Source organism: Aedes albopictus, chromosome 2 (assembly GCF_035046485.1).
Source record: "Aedes albopictus strain Foshan chromosome 2, AalbF5, whole genome shotgun sequence".
Taxonomy (NCBI): domain Eukaryota; kingdom Metazoa; phylum Arthropoda; class Insecta; order Diptera; family Culicidae; genus Aedes; species Aedes albopictus.
The window spans coordinates 428,745,503-428,768,168 of NC_085137.1; the positions used below are offsets into that span (position 1 = coordinate 428,745,503).

At 44.1% G+C, this 22,666-nt stretch overlaps 2 protein-coding genes across 3 annotated transcripts in view; both read right to left on the bottom strand.

The window, feature by feature from the left end:
• LOC134288525 (breast cancer anti-estrogen resistance protein 1-like) overlaps nucleotides 1-22,666 on the bottom strand; it is a 276,480-nt gene that overhangs the window by 183,397 nt on the left and 70,417 nt on the right. The gene's annotated exons all lie outside the window — the stretch shown is intronic.
• On the bottom strand, nucleotides 6,753-13,422 carry LOC134288524 (uncharacterized). Of its 2 annotated transcripts, XM_062853620.1 has the most exons (3): nucleotides 7,147-13,422; nucleotides 7,013-7,080; nucleotides 6,753-6,950 (listed from the first exon to the last, which is right to left on the bottom strand). In XM_062853620.1, the coding sequence occupies exon 1, from the start codon at nucleotides 13,358-13,360 to the stop codon at nucleotides 7,337-7,339; it is 6,024 nt and encodes a 2,007-aa protein (XP_062709604.1). In that variant the 5' UTR covers nucleotides 13,361-13,422; the 3' UTR covers nucleotides 6,753-6,950; nucleotides 7,013-7,080; nucleotides 7,147-7,336. The 2 variants fall into 2 exon arrangements, with proteins under 2 accessions (XP_062709604.1, XP_062709603.1); XM_062853619.1 differs by having other exon boundaries at nucleotides 7,013-13,422.

Consider the following 22,666-nt stretch of genomic DNA (forward strand, 5'->3'; position numbering starts at 1 on the left):
CACCGAGTCAGTTATAGCAGTATTAGGGCTACGAAGTCCTAAATCTACCATAAATTGGTTAAAGGGATCCTTGATTCAACTCTTATGTGGCCATAACAGATCCTTAATAAACTCAAAAAGTTTATGATATTTTTTATGCCAATAATTTCGGAATTCATATAAAAATGTCGATTTTCTTGATGTGTAATTAATCCTTCTTTGGTATTAGGGTCATTTTTGACCCAAACGTGATACAAAAGGAAGGTTAAATCTCTTGACTAAAAATTCCTGAAGGAATCACCACAGGAATTTTTGAAAAAATCTAAAGAACAAATACTTGAGAAAAGTTAGATAACTCTGGGATTGCAGTATCATTGTAGAAATTTCAGTAGAAATCCTAGGAGGAGTTGCTGGAGGAAACTATACAAGAATTTCTAGGAAAAACACCTCTCTACGCTTATGCGTTTTACAGTGTCCTTTTCAGGGTACTGATTAACCCCGTTGTGGTATGGGCTATGAGCTTTCGTTGCGCTTATGCGTTCATTCCCCTTTTCTAGGGCATCCCTTCCTATTTCATCACCTTTCCCTTTCCTAATTCCCATCCCTTGTCCCATTCTCCCCTCAGGCAAATGATGAAATAGGCTTGTATGTTTGGTGATGGCACAAATGTCCCGAATGGAGGATAACGTGCCTCTGGAGCCGGCCTTCTGATACCTGATAACTGGAGGAAACTATACAAGAATTTCTAGGAAAAACCCCATCAGGAATGCCTTGATTCACTCAAAGAAAAAATCCTTGAAGAAATACCTGGCGAAATACCTAGAGAAGTCCCTGGAAGAACCCTAGTGGTATTCTAGAGGAATCCATGAACAGAAGGAATCGCTGGAAGAATTTCTGAAAGAACCTCAGGAAGATTTCCTGCAAGAATTTGGGCTGTTCGGGCTAGAGATGGGTAACTCACTCGCGAATCGACTCAAAGAATCGATTCGCGAAACCGAGTGAGTGAGCCATGACTCTTTTCAAAAAAATCACGATTCGCTGATGTTCATTACGATTGCGAAAAGAGTTAGTATGACTACGCACTTCATGATGATTCAACTCAGAACATTGCAATCTTTGACAATAAATTTTGTTTCCAAACTTATATTATATGGCCGGCTCGCACCAGCGATTCGATTCTTTGGAGAAATTAACGAAAACCTACAAATCCTGTATTTCACTACGTTATGCTCAGACGTTTGTGCAAATCGTCAATATACCATGCCATGCAAGTGAATTTTGTACGAAAAGAAGTTGGCTCACATCGAAAATCGACAATTTCTTCAAATCCCGGAAATGAGTTACTGAATCGATCAAAAGAGTCGACTCTTTTTTGAGAGTGAATCGGTGCGATTCACTCTCAAAATTGAATCTGTTTTCCCATCTCTAGTTCGGGCTCGTTTGGAAGTTGACCATCAATGTTAGCTTCTTTTCCCGATCAGCCTAGATAGCTGTGTAGTGTCGGTAGCGGTTGGTTCAACTGGCTAATAATAGCACTACGGATTGCCTGGTCCAGTGGTAGGAGTCCACTTATCAGGTGACCCCTGATTCAAGGTGTTATGCGGCTTTATGCTTACCGTGCCTAGGAGTGAATGGTTAGGGGGTCTTATAAAAACCTAATCGCAAACGGAGCCTGTGGAGTATCAGGGCACCCTCCACAGTATTTGCCCTTACTGTGCTAACCAGAGCAATAGCGCGGTGCACCTTGTGTTTCTCCGAGACAATCAGCTGCCCTTCTTCAATCTCATACTTGAGGCTGAATAAGGGCGGCATCATGAAGATGTTATTAATTAGTTTGAATTTTCACCTATATGGTTTCGCATTATGCGTTTACACAGTGTATTCTGTGCATTCTCACCTTTGGCGCATTCAAATCGATACCGATCTGGCTTTATTGTTGCTGTTTTTTTTGTGCTGTGATTGTTAAGTGTTTAATCTTGCCTAGTTTGGGTAGTGGCTACGGTTAGGATAGCTCAGAACAATCTTCAGCACAAAAGAACAGCAACGATCAATCTTTGCAGAATTACACAAAATGGTACAGCCCAAGTGGCGTTAGTCCAGGAACCTTACTTCCGTAAGGGGAATTTCTATCTAGGAAACCTTGTTAACCCGGTGTTTGCTACTTTCAGTAAACATGAAATGGCAAACTCGCGTGTCATGCCTCGAGCCTGTGTGCTTGTCAACAACGCAATAGTTGCTACACTCATCTCTGAACTAACCACCAGAGATGTATGTGCTATCACAATTGATGTACATATCTGTTGGAAACCTCAACAGGAAATACGTCTATTATTCGGATTATTTACCGCATGATGAACCATCCCCTACGGATGCTTTCAAATAAGTCATTGCATACTGTACTTCAAAAGGCCTTTCGCTAATTGTTGGCAGTGATGCTAATGCTCACCATATCAACTGGGGCAGCTCAGACATCAATTTGAGAGGCTCCAGTTTGATGGAGTACTTAAGTAGTACAGATCTTGCATTACTTAACATAGGCAACCGCCCAACCTTCATGGTATCTGCTAGAGAGGAAGTGTTAGATAGACATAACGCTTTGCTCAAGTGGAATTTGTCACGAGCTGACCAATTGGCATGTGTCAGATGAGGAATCTTTATCTGACCATCGCTATATCTTTTTTGAACATTTAAATGTTACTTCGCAAACATTGCGTTTCAGGAATCCTCGGTCAACAAACTGGGATCTTTATACTGACTTGGTTGCAGCCAAATTTCATGGATATTCACCATCCATTGACACTCCAAGTGATTTAGATGATGCCGTTGATACTACAACGACCTTCATCATGGAAGCTTTTGAAGCAGCATGCCTTCTACGGTCTGTGAAGATCACAAGAGGAACCCAGGAAACAATGTAGAAAGATTTGAAACAGACGACGTTCGGCTGGTTCGGAGGCTTTCAGGTCGGCTCGCAAGGCCTACAGGAAAGCTCTCCGGTCTGCTGAACGATCCGGCTGGAAAAACCATGTTTCCGGTTCTACTCCATTATCCCGAACGCCATTACCCCGAAAGCATATTTTTGGAAGATTATTCTGATGATGGTTTAAATAAGTTTTTCATAAAGGATATAGGTAAAGATCGGTTTCCTTTTTATCGCTTCCTCAATTTTTTCGCACTTTCAATAAATAAATGAAATAAAAAAACGTTGGCATAGTGTAGTTTTTTTAACACAGAGCGCGAGTATCCCAGAGACAGGCGAAAAAGTACTCAATTTTTTAAAATCTATGACATTCCCCGGAAAGCATGTGAAATGAGCCATTCCCCAGAAAATTGTTTTTCGGAAAACCGTTATCGCAATTTTTTCGTAGGCTCAATAAATCTCAACATTTTCAAGTCGATCTATACTTATTGACACATTTTGGTTCAGACTGGTCTTTATGTGAGAAATAAGACATGCTAATATCCATGAGTTCTGAAATAGAAATCTTAAAAAAATACAAAAAAGCAATTACGATGCCGACAGTATAATCACTACTGATAAAAAGATTTTTCATTTTTATTTAATTTTTTTTTGTGTATTACTTATTGCTAACTCTGCACTTACTGCTAGAAAGAGCAGACATTGTTAAAAGAAGAAATAATACGATAAAACACTGACAGCTGTAATACCAGAAGATATCTCTTGAAAGAATAGCCCTAAAACAAAATAAATGAATAATACGTATGCGATCTGATCTTGTATGAGATATAGCTGTCAGCAAAGGCCCTTTAAATACTGGCTGTCGATACTGGCTCATTAGACCGTAAAGATATATAGCCAAATTATCACTAAGCTAAATGATAATTCAGCTAGATAAAAATAAGATCCAACAGTGGGCCTCGAAAAAACAACCTATTGCTTGAAGTAGGGAGAGGAAGAATATACAGTTTGGTAATTAAACAACTCTGTAACAGTATAACTTAGAAAAACCACATTCTTAAAGAGAGGAAAAATGTAAAAAAAAACAAACTCTTTGGCAGCGAATAAGTTCGGCAAGGATACATATTACTAGCAAGAACAGGCTAAAATTTAAGGAAGGGCAAATCTCCTATGGGACCATTCATAAACCTCGTAGACCAAATTTTGGTCCCTTCCGACCTCTCCTCTTCCTGCTCGTAGACTTTTGTCCATAAAATAATTTAAAAATTTGTATAGAGCGTAGACTTTGGATAGACCCCCCTCCAAATAAAACTCTACGTAGTTTATAAACGGCCTCTAAACAGAAATGTGCATGTCCTTATAAACCACATGGCTACCAAAAAACTATGTAACAATATAAGAAGAAAGTATAGCATATTTTTACACCAGATAGAATTAATAGATTGATCGCCATTAAATTCGGTAACGATGTAACTAGGAAGAACAGCCTATACATTGAAGAAGAACAAATCTCATAAACAGTTAGAAGTAAGAACATACAGAAGTAAGAACAGTATATTGAAAAAAATGAAAAGTATCATATCAAAGTGCCAGTTTGGCCGCCAATGAATTCTGAAAAACTCAACTCGAAAGAACAGCCTATTATTGCAAGAAGAACAAATCCCCTGTGGAGTTAGTAGTTGGTCTGCAAATAAACTATGTAACAACTCGAAAGAACAGCCTCTGATGAAAAAAAGGAACAATTTCGATATATATAACAGTTTGGCCGCCAAATAACTCTGCAACAGTACACGGTTCGACAGTGCAAACAAGAATGAACAGCCTATTTTTAAAAGACGGCAAATATTTCAAAAAGTTCAGTTTGGTTACCAGAACAACCGTTTGACTAAATATTATTGGGAACAATACCAACATCAATTGAAGTGAAGTTTGAAAAAAATAAGCTAAGGCCGAATAGATAATTATATTACCTTAAGCTCACGAAGATCTTCAGAATCAATAACGGAATAGATACGTAAATCGTCGTTAGTCATCGGCCATACAGACTGAGTAGCACACAGATTGAATAAATGTGTCTTTATAATTTCTTTGCATTTACTTCTACCGTTTTCACGAGTGAGCATGCATGATAAACTAATGAACGGGAAGAATCGTTATCTGTCTGTTTTAGAATAAAATAAACTTGTAACCGTCTTCATCAATTTCTAATAACTTTTCCACGGCCAACACTGGCATTCGGGGAAATGACTTTCGGGGTAATGGCTTCCGGGGTAATGGGGTGGAGCCAATGTTTCCAGTTTGAGTGAAGTCAGTCGGTTAAATAAAATCCTTGCGAAATCTAAGGATTTCCGGGTGATCGAACTTCATTTGCCAAATGGCGATCTGACTTCCTCTGATGAGGAAGTTCTGGAATGCTTATTCAGCACACACTTCCCTGGATGTGTGGATATTGCATCTTCGGATGAACCTTATGTCTTTCCTTGTAGCTACGATTGCCTGGCTTCGGCTCGGAGTATTGTAACTATAGAATCGATTGAGTGGGCGCTTAATAGCTTTGCTCCTTTCAAATCTCCTGTGGCAGATGGGATTTATCCTATTTTGCTTCAGAAGGGATTTGATTATTTCAAACATGTTTTGAAAAAACTACTTGTTTGCAGTTTTGCTACAGGGTATATTCCCAAATCCTGGAGGGATATTACTGTAAAGTTTATTCCGAAAGTGGGTCGTGCGTCGTATGAAGAAGCAAAGAGTTTCAGACCTATCAGTTTGACCTCTTTTCTTCTGAAATGCTTAGAACGCATTGTGGATCATCACATCCGTGATTTTCATCTGGCCAACGTGCCTCTTCATGTGAACCAACATGCCTACCAATCTGGTAAGTCCACTGTGACTCTTTTATACAAGGTAGTTTACGATATCGAGAAAGCATTCGCTCAAAAGCAATCTTGTTTGGGTGTTTTCTTAGATATCGAGGGTGCCTTTGACAATGTGCCTTTCGATGCCATATTGGAAGCCGCACGGAGTCATGGTATTTTATTTATTTATTTATTTATTTCATTTCGTCAACCGACGTAGACTAGTACATTATACATATACATATTTTTTCTTATTTCTTAATATTATAATTATGAAGTACATTGAATAATATATTAAAAAAAAGAATTAAATTATGTAGTGTTTTGTTTTTTTTTAAGTGTTCCTATTTCAAATGGTACGAAAATATGTTTTCAAATTTTGCCTGGACATGGTAAAGTCAATCGTTTCGCAATGTTTATTATAAGCAACCATCATGCGATTTATAGGCCCAAATTTGGCGTAGTTTGTTCGGTGGTGGTTACTTGCGAAAATATTCCGGCTTCTTAATTGCCGAGTGGGTATATAAAAATTTAGTTTTGATAAGATTTCAGGCGAGTCTATACGATGCGAAACGATATCGTTTACGAATGAAATCATTGCGATTTCACGCCGCTCTTGCAGAGTTTGTATGTCAATAAGCATGCAGCGTGCTTTGTAAGACGGAAGTGGAAATAATGTCCAGCCTAATTTACGAAGAGCAAACAGTAGAAATTGTTTTTGCACTGATTCTAATCTTTCTTCGTGCGTGGTTGAAAAAGGAGACCATACAGTGCTGCAGTATTCTAAAATAGATCTAACATAGGCAATATAAAGTGTTTTAATTGTATATGGGTCATGAAAGTTATAGCAGAAGCGCTTAATGAACCCTAGCATATTATTAGCCCTGTGAATGATTGTGTTGTAGTGGTCAACGAATGTAAGTTTAGAGTCTAAGATTACTCCTAAATCCCTAACCCTTTCACATTTTTCCACATTCTTATTTCCTAATGCGATTGTTGGGAAGAATTTCGGACCTTCTATTAGAATCGCACGGTTGATGTTGTGGTGCCGAGTTCTTAAGCTGGGAGTAAGATTTATTATGTAAAAATGGCCTGAGTATAAGAAATGCATAATTACTTACAAAGTGGTATCCTCAGTTAGCTCTATCCCAACAATCTAATAATCCAATTTATCGTCCACAGCACTAAATGTGTGCCTATATAGAATAATAATTCATTATCCTTAATTTTGGACCCCAATAAATGCTCATAAACTTACAAAGAAAATTTAGAGATCACACGCAGACACAATCCTAGCAATATCCGAAACAATCAGATCGCGGTAACCTGTACGGGAACAATACTAGGGTAATTTGGGATTTTTGTGTATTAAACAGACTACAAACAACTTACAGTGCAACAAACTGAGCAATCTCGTTAAATTAACTAAATATAATCTACGAATTCAACTTTAACTCAAAGTAATAAATTTGGATCAAAACGACTACTGCTTCACACATGACTTGCAAGTTCACATCACATCTACCTATTCTATCCGTCATCCTGACATTCGTTACGCTTCGGGTCTTACGCCTTGTCGCTGTCAATTTGTACGCATAGAGTCCGATCGGGGGGTATCGAAGGTCGATTCAGTATTCGAAATTTCCGTGCTGCCAGAGTCGGCAACATCCCCCGACCCGTAACGCACCTGTGACCTCTCTGTTACCTCTGCGTTACTATCGTCTTGCACCTGGAGCACTGCCAACTTGGTCACCGGGCGCCGAAACAACCCCCCAGCTGTCTGGACCATGGCTTGACGAATTCGCCCATCAGTTCCGGGAATTGCCGCTGTTACCCGACCTCTCATCCATCCGTTGCGTAGACCTTCATCAACGATTAGGACAAGATCGTTCACCTTGAGACTATCTGCTTCACTGAACCATTTACTTCTGATGGCAATCGTCGGAAGGTATTCGGTAATCCATCGCCGCCTGAAGTGATCCACGAGCTGTCTGGCCAAGCTCCAGTTCGTGCGAGTGGCCTTTGCTGGCTCGGCCAACTTAGTAGGGGGTTGGACGACTCCACTAGAGCTTAGCAAGATAAAGTGGTTTGGAGTCAGGGCTTCTTGGTTGGCGCTCTCCAGAGGAATGGAAGTTAGCGGTCTAGAGTTAACTATAGATTCTGCTTCCGATATAACCGTCAGTAGGGTCTCATCGTCAGGATTCCGATCGCTGCACAATGAGCCAAGTGCCACCTTCACGGATCTCACAAGTCGCTCCCAAACGCCACCAAAGTGTGGTGCGGACGGAGGGTTAAATTTCCATTTAGTGTTCGAGTTGGTAAACGTTTCGGCCAGTTGTTGATCGATCGCTTTAATCTGATCTCGCAACTCTCGACTAGCCCCTTGAAAGTTTGTACCATTATCTGAGTGGATTTCGATTGGTGACCCACGACGCGCTACAAACCGACGAACCGCCATCTTGCATGACTCCGTGGAGAGTGAATGAACGACTTCCAGGTGTACGGCTCTCACGGTTAGGCACGTAAATAATGCCACCCAACGTTTAACACAGCTGCGTCCAATCCGGACCTGGATCGGCCCGAAGTAGTCGAGCCCGACGTAGGAGAACGGCCGCGCCATGGCCGCTAAACGTGACTCCGGAAGGGGAGCCATTCTTGGAGTTACTGGAACTGCTTTGGTAATCTTGCAGCTCTGGCACTTCTTAATAACCTGCCGTATTACCGTGCGGAGACTCGAGATATGGAACCGCTGACGAGCTTCATTGAGTACTGTCGCGTGATTGGCGTGTAGGTACCGGCGGTGATACCAGTCGATGATCAACTCGGTGAGATGGTGGTGGCGTGGTAGAATCACCGGAAACTTGAAGTCGTACGTGACGTATGGAACTGCACCTATACGACTGTCCACCCGCATCACGCCATTCTCGTCCAAGAACGGCGACAGCTTGTAGACTGGACTACTCTTTTCGATATGCCTCTTCGGGTTCTTATTTGCTTGTTTCAGCACAGCTACTTCATCCGGATACGTAGATGCCTGCACTGATCGCCACAGGCTGTTCTCTGCTTGCTGCAACTCTTCTTGGAGCAAGTACCCCGTGACCAGCTTCTGCTTTTTACTTTTGCGGTAACAGTTTGCGATATAGCGATGTACGTATGCAGCTGCCCTTAACAGCCGTTCCCACTTGGAGAAGTTGCTGATCTGGTAGACATCGTCAACTGGATTCTCTCGGTGCACCATGCAGGGCCGCAATTCTTCCTTCGTTTCCAACGACTGTGTTGACTTTTGCTCCGGCCATTCTATTTCCGGCTGGTACAGAAAGTCGGGTCCGCGGAACCAACGTGATGTAACATCTGTGCTGGGTCTCTTACCCCACTTGGTGGCATCGTCGGCTGGATTAAACTGTGTGGGAACGTATCTCCATTCCGCAGCGTCTGTCTTGTTTAGGATTTCTCCCACACGGAACGCCACGAATTGTCGGTAGCGACGATGTTGCGATTGGACCCAGGCTAAAGCTGTTTTCGAATCCGTCCACATAAGCCGTCGACTGATCGGTAACGTATGGTATTCCTGTACCGCTTTGGCTAGCCTTGCTCCCAACAGAGCGCCCATCAACTCCAGACGTGGCACCGATAGCGATTTCAATGGAGCAACTTTCGCCTTGGCCATCACCAGCGTAACATGCACTTTTCCCATTATCGTGGCCCGAAAGTAGGCTGCGCATGCATATGCCTCCTCGCTTGCATCCGTGAAAACGTGCAGCTCTACCGAACCGACCTCAGCAGCAGAAAAACCAGGAAAGTAGGGTCTGTGAAGTCTCATCTGGCCGACCTCCTCGAACAGTTTTGTCCATCGGACCCAGCGCATACGGATAGTTTCCTCGACCTCATCATCCCATTGTTTTTGGGTGCGCCAGGTGTCCTGGATGATCATTCGTCCCTGGATCGTGATGTGTGACAGGATGCCCTGCGAGTCAAACAGGCTCATAACACAGCGCAAGATATTCCGTTTTGTTGGTACAATACCGTCCAGCTCCTGGTTGTTGGCAAACGCAATTACATCTTCTTCTGGCAGCCATAAAAGGCCCAAAACTCGTTCCACTTCGCACTCCGAATCGATGCTGATGACTTTCGGCTGTACTCCCTTGGGTTCCCCGACCCGTTTCAGGAGGGTGTCCGAGTTAGAGTGCCAATTCCGGATACAGAAACCTCCACGAGCGTGTACTTCCTTCACTTCAAGTGCGACCTTGACCGCTTCCTCTTCTGTGTCGAAGCTGTCGAGGTAATCGTCGACATAGTGCTTCTCTTCGATCGCTTTTGCTGCCTCCGGGAATTCTCCTTCGTGTTCTTTCGCATTAAGATTTTTAATGTATTGGGCCTGACAGGGAGAGCAAGTAGCCCCAAACGTACCGACATCCATCACAAAGGTCCTGACAGGTTTCGTTGGATGTTCCCTGTAGAGGAACCGTTGACTGTGTACATCTTCTTGGCGAATTCGGAACTGGTGGAACATTTGCTTTAGATCCCCGCAAACAGCTACCGGCCGTTCGCGAAATCTGCAGAGCACCGAAGCAAGAGGTGTCAGCAAGTCTGGACCCTTGAGGAGCATGGAGTTGAAAGAAACGCCACCTACTTTCGCCGCAGCATCCCAAACGAGCCTTATTTTGCCCGGCTTCTTCGGATTTCTCACGGCGCCTAAAGGCAAATACCACACCTTGCGAGGGTCAGTAGATCTACTTTCCTGCTGCGTCACTTCATGGATATAGTTATTCTCCAAATACTCGCCGATCTGTCGCTGTACACTTAACTGCAACTCCGGGTCCTTCTTCATCCTTCGCTCGAAACATTCCAGACGCCTCATTGCCATGGGAAAACTGTTCGGAAACTCCACATGGTCATAACGCCACAAAAGACCAGTCTCAAACCTATTTGAAACGCGTTTTGTTGTCTCCTCTAGAATCCGTCGGGCACGCTTGTCCTCCTCTGATTCTGGCCCCTTGTCGGCCGAAACACCAACGCTTTCGATAGTGAAATGCTGCTGGACGAGATTGTGAAGATCTTGATCCACCTGGTATTCTTGTCGGCACTCGCACACGTGCAGCGTGAAGTTGGTTGCCTTCTCTCCTTCAGCAGTGTAACCATAGACCGACCAGCCGAGCCGAGTCTTGCTGGCAAGGGGGTCGCCTAGTTGACCCTCGCGCAAACTCAGCGTTGCAGTCAAGCTGGCGTTGTTTGAACCGATCAAGATGCCAGGCACGGCTGCCTCATAGCTGGTGACCGGGAGACCCCGAAGGTACGTGTATTTCCGGGCCAAATCTCCATAGTTCAGCGTTTGTTTCGGAAGATTGAGGCTAGACACCGTTCTTGCATCATGCAGCGCAAATAGTTCGTTCTTGCCTTCTCCGGATATCTCCAGACGAATACGTTGGGACTTCGGTTCCTGTCGAGTCACGTTGCTTGTCCAAGTTAGGCAAAGGGGAATTGGTTCGCCGTCATCAATGCCTAATCGTTCTGCAATCGATTGTTCGACCAGAGTCATGTCCGATCCATCGTCCAAAAACGCATAAGTTTGTACCGACTTCCCTTTCCACGACAGCTTAACGGGAACGATCCGAAACAGTGTAGACTTCTTAGTGGCACGGTGTGCATTCAGCCCTCCGCCAGAATTATCGCTCTGCTTTATCGTGTTCTGACCTTCCTTGCCCGATGGACGTTGCTTCTGAGCGCTGGAGTGTAGCAGCTGATGGTGCCGCTGCTGACAACCTTCTACACCGCAAACAGTTTGTATCTTGCAAGGACGCCGTCCGTGTTTCCCTAGACACGTACGACAAAGGGAATGATCTTGAATGGTCTTCCAGCGGCTGTTCACATCCCACCTTTTGAATGTTGCACAATCTTTCACCTTGTGGTTACGACCGTCGCACGCCAGGCACAGCACCTCTTTGACCTCCGACTTCCTCGGTTCCTCTTCTTGACAATGTTGCTTTGCGGTTGGTTCACTGGCCGCGTGAGCGTTGAGGAAATTCTTGTCTCTGCCACGCTCTCCTCGTCCCGATCGAGGTTGCTTGGAATCCGTAGTAACTGTGACGTCCGAGGCGGCTGCCACTAGCATGGACATGAACCCAGCAAACGTACGTAGATCGGCCGTTGCTAGCTGCTGTTTGTAGAGCGCCCAGTTCAAACGTAGCTGCGCGGGAATTTTGTCCACCAATTCTCGCAGTAAAACTGGGTTACACATGTGTGCCATTTGCCCAGTTGCCTCGATGTGGTCGCACAGGTTTTGAACCGCCATGCCGAAAGTGATTAACGTTTCCAACCTGTCTGCTCTTGGTGCTGGTGTCTCACGAACTTTGTCCAGCAATGTCTGGATTATTAGCTCCGGTCTACCGTACAGCATGTACAACGTGGACATGACATGAGGGACACACGCCGGAAGGAGTAAGCGGCTCTTCACCGCCTCGAACGCTTTGCCCTGTAGCGCACGTTGTAGCCGAGCTAAATTTTCCACATTGGAATACCCACAGGCGGCCGTCGAATTGGTGTACGCACTGAAAAACAGCGGCCAATCCTCAGGATCCCCTCGAAACGGCGGAAGATCTCTCGGCATGACTTGCCTCGCCAACAGTTGTTGCTGCGTTGGACCCACCGGGCACGGGAAGCTTGACGGAAGAGCTGAACTCGCTGGATAATACCCACCCACGGGAGCTTGCGATACGATGGGATTTTGGTTCAATCTAGGTGCACTTGCGTTCACTGAAAACCCCCCATAAACCGATGGTTGCGGAATCGATACTGTTGGAATCGTCGGACAGGCCGTTACCACGTTTGTCATGTTCGCATTCCTCAAATCCATCGAGGAAACCTGAGTGCTAATAGGAAACGCACTGATTTGTCGAGAGTGATCCCCCCCAGGTGGCGAATATCCGTACAAAGGAATAGATGGCGTTGTAGAACACTGACCTGCAGAAACCGGGCCTGTGGAAACTCTCGACATGGTACTAGGGACCCCAAACATCAGGGATGAGAAAGACGGATCGAATACATACTGATTTGCAGAACCCGCCGTCGTTGGTGTGGAGCTGTTGTTGAATACGGGTGTGACCGGTGTTGTCACCTGTGGCCCCGTGCTCACTGGTGTGATTGACAGATTGTCCATCTCGTCGATCATCCGTCCCAGCCAGCCTCCGACATTGCCGACCCCGACCGCGGCGGACTGTTCATTGAAGCTGTTCGATGCCGCCCCACTGATGACACCTTGCAGGGCATTATTCGCTAGTTGACTGAGCATTGCCTTCTTCCTCTCCAGTTCCTTCTTGTGGCTCTCTTCCAACTGCTGCTCGAGGAATGCTCGATGTTCCTGCACCCATTGCAGACTCGCTCTTGCCTGCTCTGTCAGCAAAGGTTGGCCGTAATTAGTCGTAGTAGTTGAAATCATCGTTGCCGGAACCCGACCGGAGGGCCCAGCCACAGCGGGCGGCACCAATCCAGGAGGCACAGTCGACGATGTCGTTGAAAATGCGGCTGTTCCAGCTAGCGTAAACCCAGAGTTGGTTGCGATCGTTACAACTGAGGAGTTCGGTGCTGCGGCTAACGGTGGATCGGTAGTCATAGTGGAGGAAACGTTGACGTTAGTAGCTGGGAATACAAGATCACTTCCAGACAGCTCGCCGATCCGAGTTGATGACGGCAAAGCCGCACACCGTGCGCACATCCAGCTTTCGTTAGCTATCGCTGACGTCACTCCCACGCATTGGTAGTGATACCATTCTTGGCACACTGCGCAGAAGACCATGTCGTTCACGTTATTCGAACTCTGGCAGAGCTTGCAGTCGAACCGATCCGTTTCAGGCATTCTTACCTTCACTATTCGAAGCACTTTCTTAAGCTTTGTTGGGAAGAATTTCGGACCTTCTATTAGAATCGCACGGTTGATGTTGTGGTGCCGAGTTCTTAAGCTGGGAGTAAGATTTATTATGTAAAAATGGCCTGAGTATAAGAAATGCATAATTACTTACAAAGTGGTATCCTCAGTTAGCTCTATCCCAACAATCTAATAATCCAATTTATCGTCCACAGGACTAAATGTGTGCCTATATAGAATAATAATTCATTATCCTTAATTTTGGACCCCAATAAATGCTCATAAACTTACAAAGAAAATTTAGAGATCACACGCAGACACAATCCTAGCAATATCCGAAACAATCAGATCGCGATAACCTGTACGGGAACAATACTAGGGTAATTTGGGATTTTTGTGTATTAAACAGACTACAAACAACTTACAGTGCAACAAACTGAGCAAACTCGTTAAATTAACTAAATATAATCTACGAATTCAACTTTAACTCAAAGTAATAAATTTGGATCAAAACGACTACTGCTTCACACATGACTTGCAAGTTCACATCACATCTACCTATTCTATCCGTCATCCTGACATTCGTTACGCTTCGGGTCTTACGCCTTGTCGCTGTCAATTTGTACGCATAGAGTCCGATCGGGGGGTATCGAAGGTCGATTCAGTATTCGAAATTTCCGTGCTGCCAGAGTCGGCAACAGCGATAGAGACATTCGGTGTTGTTCTTTTTCTGCTAAATGATATTAGATTGCATTTTTTAACATTCAGTTCTAATAGGCTTTTGTTGCACCATGTGTAGAATATGTCTATTTCATTGCGAAATACATTGATGTCTTCATCATTTCTTATTTCCAAAAAGAGCTTCATGTCGTCGGCATAAATTAACACTTTTAATTTCTTGAGAATGAAGGAAATGTCGTTTACATAAATGATAAAAAGAAGAGGGTATATCTCCAATGATTTCCAATTGGATTCATCAAATGCTCAAAAACCGATATTTCTTCTCGACATTGTGTCTAGCAGGGATTAGGAAATTGAGTGTTTGTGGATGCCCCCAAGGGGGAGTCTTATCACCGCTTTTGTGGAATCTCGTAGCAGATACGCTATTGAGGCAACTCAATAATAGCGGTTTTCCTACTTATGGTTTTGCCGACGACTACCTAGCATTGTTAGTTGGTTGGTATGTGTATCACCACCCTTTTCGACCTGATGTAAAGCGCCCTTCAGGTAGTTGAGGGTTGGTGTCGCCAATATGGCCTTTCGGTTAATCCGAGTAAAACATCTATTGTTCTTTTTACGGAAAGGCGAAACCGTTATGGCGTTCGACCTTTGCGTCTCTTTGATTCTGAAATCGATGTGACTGACCAGTTAAAGTACGTTGGAGTCATTCTTGATTCCAAGCTTCCCTGGACACTTCACAATGAGTTCAGAATCAAGAAAGCTTGTATGAATCAAGAAAGCTTGTAGTATATCAAATGAATCTACACAACTGTTGTTCGACCAATATTGGCTTATGAATGTCTTGTGTTGTGGCAGAAGGGTAAAGTCAGAACGATCCAATCAAAATTAGCCCATCTTCAAAAGATGTGCTTAATGGCGATGTCTGGAGCGTTCTCTTCAACTTCTACGGCAGCGCTCGAAGTTCTCTTTGACGTTGCCCCACTATACATTCATCTCAAACAAGAAACACTTTCTTGCACATACCGCCTATGGGTACTCGGTTTATAGTAATAGTAATAGTATTTTATTGAAAACGGTAGCCTGATAGTACATAACTTTTGATCAGGTCAAGGAAGCATTTACAGATTTACTAGAGGAAACTCCTGTGAACCGCAGTTCAACACACACACCTCGTTGTTTCCACTTTTGATGAATTGAAACAAAGTTGTCCTTGCTCAAAGTGATCTTACAATTGCTTGCAATTTTCACGAAATTGCGGAGTGCAATCAGCACTTCAGCAGCACGCAATGGGCAAAGTAATATACTTCTGTTCAGATGGCCAGGCCGCTATTGAAGCACTCTCGTCGGCCAACTCCAGGTCGAAGATAGTTATCGCTTGACGAACTCAAATCGAGGAGCTGAATTCAGCAAACGCTGTTCACCTTTTATGGGTACATGGCCATTCTTTAATCGCTGGAAATGAATTGGCTGATGAGTTAGCTCGCACTGGAGCATCACATGACTTCATTGGCCCTGAGCCAACTATTCCGGTATCCAAGTGTTGGGTAAAGCTTCAGATTGACACCTGGGCTGCCACTTAGCACAAATAATACTGGAATAGTTTGGAGTCATGTCGTCAAACAAAATTGTATTGTACTGAGCTTGTACTGAGCCATCTCTTGGGGTGGCGAAGTATCTAACAAATCTGTCAAAGCAGAATTGCAGCATTCTAGTCAAAGCGTTGACTGGCCACTGCCGACTCAGCTATCACATGGCGAATATTAAGCAAGCTGATTCATTTGCATGTGATAGCTGTGAATCCGATTATGGAATTTCGTATCATTTGATATGTAACTGTCCAGTTTTTGCGCAACTGCGTTTTCGAGTACTCGTTAAACACTTATTAAGTGAAACTGACTTCAGAAACCTCAATCTTCAGGACGTTCTGTTGTTCTTGACCCGCTGTGGTAAAGAGCTATAGGCTCTTTTTACGGTTACCCATTGTGTTTGAACCCATTGTGGTATGCTTATGCGTTATTACAGTGTTCTTTTCAGGACACTATGTGAACCCATTGTGGTACGCTTGTACATGTATGACGATCCTATTCCCTTACCTGTCCATTTCCCTGTCCCATCCTTTTTTCCTTCCCTTCTCCCTCAGGTAAATGATAAATAGGCTCGTGGCACAAATTTCCCAATTGGAGGAGAACGTGCCTCTGGAGCCGACCTACTGATACCTGATACCTGATCGTCGATGTCATCAAAAGCCGATAGCGACAGAAATTCTGGAGCGAAAGTGCAGGGGCGGAAACGAAATCTGCAAGCAAGCGTAAGATTGGAATCCAGCAGGACATCACAGCAGAGGCAGACCCAGAGGCTCATGGCGGCGCAGCCTCAACAATGAAATCAGGCAAGTCGACAGATAGTTGACCTGGCCACAGGTCAAGGCGATGACTGGCAATCGCCCAGGATGGAGATCTTTGAATTCGGCCCTCTTCACTACCGTGGGGGCTCAGGACTGAAAGTAAGTAAGTCGAACAAAAATCGATTTAAAATTATCATCCTTGCTTGGGAAGTTGAAAAAATGTCCGCTCTACTTTATTGCTTATTCGCTGCGTTCAGAGCATTATTTTACCCCCAAAAGGAACAGGATTGAAACAATTTACTGTAAGGAGCTTCCACTATTAAACTAAAATAAAGCATGGCTTACCATATCGCATGCCACATACAATTAGATGTTCTTGTTCAGTCGTTTTTTTATTTGTAAGTTATTATGAAAAAAAGACTACTGGTTTAAATGGTGTTATATTCAATATTGTTGGATATGAATTATACGAACGTGTTAAAGCACTCGTGTATTTCTTGGGTGCTTAGAATTCTCAAAATGTGTTTTTCATTCAATTCCACACTCTCCAGAGGTGGGTAAACCTCTAGTCCTACTTCAAACTTTCTTCTACACAACTCTTACTGTTGCAGCATCCCAAACCTGCAATAGCCACTTTCTTTCGTGTCATCACTTCATTATGGCCTCAACCCAAATCGATTGAGTCCATTCCTTCCCAGACTTGGCTAAACACATGTGCAGCAGGAAAGACATGCAGCTAGCTCACAGTCAACGAGCGAAACCTCAAGGGTCTGCCAAATGCACCCATGCCAATGCAATGCCATGTCTGGTTGCATGACACTTATGGCGTGCAAGTAAGTAAAAAAGCGCAAGTAAGTTATTGACTAGTTTCGAGTTTACCCACATAAATTACGAAAGTGGTTGCCATTTCTCTTTCCACAACAGTAGGTATAGTGGAAGAAGTTTCTTTCGAAACACGGATGCTGCTGACCTGGCCCCGGCCCGAAGTGAAATTGAAAACTGGTGCCGAGTCGTTTGGACAGTTTTCGTCGTCGTCGTCGTGTAGAGCAAGTTACCTACTATACAAACTTCAATGTCACCGCTCAACTGTTCCCGTACTGGACCCAACAAGCGTCTAAGATCAAAGGCGTAGTCAGTAAATTGAAAAAAGGGGAACTTGATATTAGAAATGATATCCAAGGAACTCAAAGATCTTAACATATACCTTGGCTATGCCTCTGTGCATCAGACCCTTTTCATCTCCGGAGGCGAGAGGAGAAATCGTTTTCCCCCCGTCATCAGTGAGTGCCCAAGTAACATTTTAAGTTTTGTTCGGCTCTACAAGAGATCTTCATGACCAATTTTATAAAACTTGCAATAAAACTGAATCATACATCGAAACCTCTTGATAACCTCTTTAAGAGCATCTTCCGGCTAAGTGGACCACTCTCGGAGAGGTTTTACAAACCGCATTAAGAGTAGCAATAAACCCATTTTAAAACCTAGTTGAAAAATTCTCGATTGTTGTTGTTTTTTTTTTCAACAAAAACTATGACAGCTCAAGATGCAGAGAAGCTTCTTCGATGGCACGTAAACTTCAGGAGAATACATCATTCGTAAGTTGAAAGCGATAATATTTCAAAGCAATATTTCAGTAGTTGTTGTGCTGGTAGACTGATGCGCATTCGAATTTACCGTGAATATTGGGGTTGCAGAATCATAAAATTAATGCGCTCCGAAAATAGTGGATATTTTCATCTTGGAATGAAATAAATCAATTTGTGAATTTAGTAAAACTATGTTGAATCACAAGAAAACTCAGCAGAGAAAGTTTATTTATGTGAGCATTTTATGGAAATGGTGGCAAACTATCATTTCATTGCTAATTTGAGCAAAATAAACTATTTTCCATTCACGTTAGCTAATTTTTCAATATGGCGACAACCATAATCAGCGAAAATAAAACGAAAGCAAGTTTACTGTCGTAGTTCTGCTTTTCCACCAACAGATGTCGTTACTAATCGAACGGATCGCCATCTGTTGAGAGTTTTAACAGTTTTATTGTGGTAATAATGATTACCAGAAGGTTTACAAATCGGAAAGTTTTGTTTACTCTTAAAATCTGTCTTTATGGATATCTTCAAGTGTACTATAAAACATTTTATCAATGGTTTTCATAAAAGCAGTCATAAAACTGTGAGTTTTAATTATTGCTGTAATAAAACCCTAATAAAAATCAAAGAAAATTAATCAGCAATGGAATTGTTACTTGGGTGTGTTACTCAATAATGATCATGATGATGGTCAGACCCAGTACCTATAGTAGATTACTCACTTAGGTAGCCAGCCAGACCGAGTAATGGACGCACAGAGGGTCCACTTTATGAACTTCACATCATCGACTTTGCGACGACGCGACGCGGGAAAACGATAATTAGTTTCGTATGCAAACCATCACTCAACGTCGAGCGCTGACCTGAAAAGCCGCGACGACCAGTCAGTCAGTGGTTGAGCGGCGGCGGCGGCTACCAGTTGTGAAATTGCCATTTATGGATCACTTTAAACCCCGTGCATACGATAGTGCACAAGGTTTGCTGGGACATTTACCTATAGTAACTAATTTGATTTGAATCTGCGAGGCGACGCGAGAGTACCGGTGGAAGTTACTGTAGCCAAAAACATTCTCAACCTCAAAACACATTCCAGTCGAATCGATCGAAACGAATCCGTTAGGGGCAACGCAACAACGAGCCGAAGCGGTCGCACGGTTTCTGGGTTTGATTTTTTTTTTTGCCAAGTACATTCGAAACATGGGGCGATGTGATCAACATCAAGGTCTCTGCTGGTCCAGTAGCCTATTGCTGAAGAAAAGGGTACCAAAACCGATTCAAGACGTTTGGCCATCTGCTACGGTGGTCTTAGCTGAGTGTTGCAATATGCAATCGAAACAGATGAGTGGGCTGATGTAGTAGACCTTTGCGGCGAATTCATCAACATAAATAGCAGTTGAGTATGACTTAATCTAAAAGTTTTAATTGAAAAATAGCAAATATGTTGAAATTACGCAGTAGTAGTTCATCTGGGAAAACTAAGAAACAGAGAAGACCATATGTTGGGGGATCGCGGTTCGTGGGTTGAGTTTTTACCTTTTTCAGTCCTACGCTGTGTTTTAACTTTTTATGCACTTGCACATCCACTTTCTTTTCCAATTCCACACAATTCCTTAGATGATACCCTCTAGAATCCTTCCAATCCTTGCACTCCCAAAATCTTCCTTTTCCTTCACCAGAATCCAGAAAGTTCGCGTAATACAGTTAGATTGAAACCGACACTTTATTACTTGTAAAAATAACTGTGGAATTTATTGAAACTTCGCGCGCGTGCACTATCTCCGTGTTTATTGGCTATCGTTTTACTACTGACTAGGATGTTTCCAGTTTGTGCTGTCCGAGTCTCATCACTTGGTGTTTTTTGTGTAGTGATTCGTGTTTAGTTTTACAATAGTGTATGTGTTTTGTGAGTGTCTCTTATGGGTATTTAATTATAACAGTTGGAAACTAGGGTGGACTGTTTGAAGGTTTTGCATGTTAGATTTAAGTTACTCTTAAGTTTGAATTCAATATTAACTTTAAGTTCTAATTCAGTACTAACAACTAACATTCCGGCCCCCTTGAAACTTGTTTCAACTACTACCTACTAACATCTCAAATTATTAACACTACTAATTCATTACTAATCTTCTGTGTCATCCTTGTCTGCATCGTTGTGTAGAGGGCAGATTCGATTGACTGGACGCTTGTAAGTCCCCTTAGATGTCCGAATCGTTACTACCCGGACGGTTCCATCAGCGCCAGGATGGACCTCGATGATCCTCGCCAAGGGCCATTGAAGCGGCGGCATGTTATCCTCTCGGAGTACTACGATGCTACCGATGCGAATGGGGCTTGGTTGGAGACTCTTGGTTGCTTGTTGAAGCCCAGTAAGGTACTCTCTACTCCAGCGTTGCCAGTACCTTTGGAACATCTGCTGTCGTTGCTGATAGTGGGTTAGGCGGTTCGAGGGTATGACTGTAAAATCGGGGTCGGGGAGCGCCTTCATGGAAGTCCCGATCAAAAAATGGGCTGGGGTGAGGGCTTCGATATCATAGGGGTCATCAGACAATGGGGCTAGAGGTCTTGAATTGAGGGCGGCTGAGATTTGCACGAGCAGTGTGCAGAAATTATCGTACGTGAGCTGGTGGGATCCGACTTCCTTCTTCAGGGCAGTCTTGGCAGAGTGCACTGCGGCTTCCCATAGACCTCCGAAATTGGGAGCTCGTGGAGGAATGAAGTGCCACGATATTCCTTGTTGTGACAACTCGGATCCTATTTCTTGCTGACTGCATTTACTGTTCAGCGTTTTATACAGCTCATACATCTCATGCTTGGCACCTTGAAAATTCGTGGCATTATCGCAATGAATTTCGCTTGGGATTCCGTGGTGCCCAATGAATCTGCGAAGCGCCGAAATGAAGCCAGACGAAGAGAGGTCAAGAGCGAGCTCTAGATGTATAGCTTTCGTCGTGAAACAGACGAAAACTGCGATGTACACCTTCGGTGGGGCTCCTCGTCGGTGAGACGGTTTCAAATAGAAGGGCCCGCAGTAGTCGACGCCGGTTATTAGAAAAGGTCGAGCGGGGCGGACTCGGGCGGACGGAAGTTGTCCCATGGGTTGCTGAATCGGCTTCGGGTTGAAGCGAAAGCATCTATGACACTTTCGAAGAACGGATGTCACAGCTCTTTTCCCATGGATTGGCCAGAACTCCTGCCTCAATACAGCGAGCGTGGCCTGATGCCCTCCATGGTGAATTTGCTGATGATGATGCTCAACTAGCATGCGGGTCAATGCATGCGCTTGTGGAAGAACCGCAGGATGTCGTGTTGAGTACTCTTCAAGCGAGTGACGGAGACGACCACCTACTCGAATGATGCCATCCTTGTCCAGAAATGGTCGAAGAAGTTTCAACGGCGATTTGGTAGGGACTTGATAGCTCTTCTTCAACGATTTTATTTCTTCGGAGAAACATTCCTCCTGGGCTAATCGCACTAATAACATTTTAGCGACGTTGATCTCCTGGGCAGTCAGAAATACCTGAACGTTACGCTGGTTCGATGTCCGGCAGTTGGCTGCAAATCGTAAGCAGCGAGCAACCACTCTGACTAGCGGAAGTAGTGACGATCGAAGCGAGAATACAAAGTTCGGCTCTCCAGCTACTGCATTTGCTTGCACCACGATACGGCGTTCCATATCTACACCATTCGGAATGGGTTCGGGAGATTCGTTCAGCCATTTGGATGGTGTCTCCTTTAACCATGAAGGTCCACTTTTCCAGAGGTCGCTGCTCAGGAAATCCTCAACAGGTACTCCTCGGGAAACTAAATCAGCGGGGTTTTCCTTACCCGCCACGTGCTGCCAGGGATGTCCATGAGTTGCACTCTGAATGGTGGAAACGCGGTTTGCAACGAACGTTTGCCACGTGTTTGGTGGAGATTTCAACCAGTCTAAAACGACTGTGGAGTCCGACCAGAAGAATGACCGTACGCCATCCATAGATAAGGCTTTGACGACGGTCTGGTAGAGACGTGCAGCCTCTCTTGCTGCACACAACTCCAATCGGGGAATTGTCAAGCGCTTTTGTGGTGCGACTCGAGATTTCGACGATAGAAGTTCGATTCGTATGTTCCCTTGTTGATCAGCAGAGCGAACGTATATACAAGCTCCATACGCTCGGTCCGAAGCGTCAGCGAAGCAGTGAAGCTGTACGTCGACGTATTTTGCCACGAAGGCGAATCTAGGGATGCTGAATTCAGCCAGCTTCGATAACTGGCGATAAAACTCCTTCCATTTCTGCTCCAATTGTTCCGGGACTGGGGCGTCCCATCCGGTTTTCAGCAGCGACAGCTCCTGCATAATGATTTTTGCTGTCACCACTATTGGTGATATTATTCCGAGGGGGTCGAATAGTCGTGCGATTGCTGACAAAATGCTCCTTTTGGTCCAATCACCTTCAC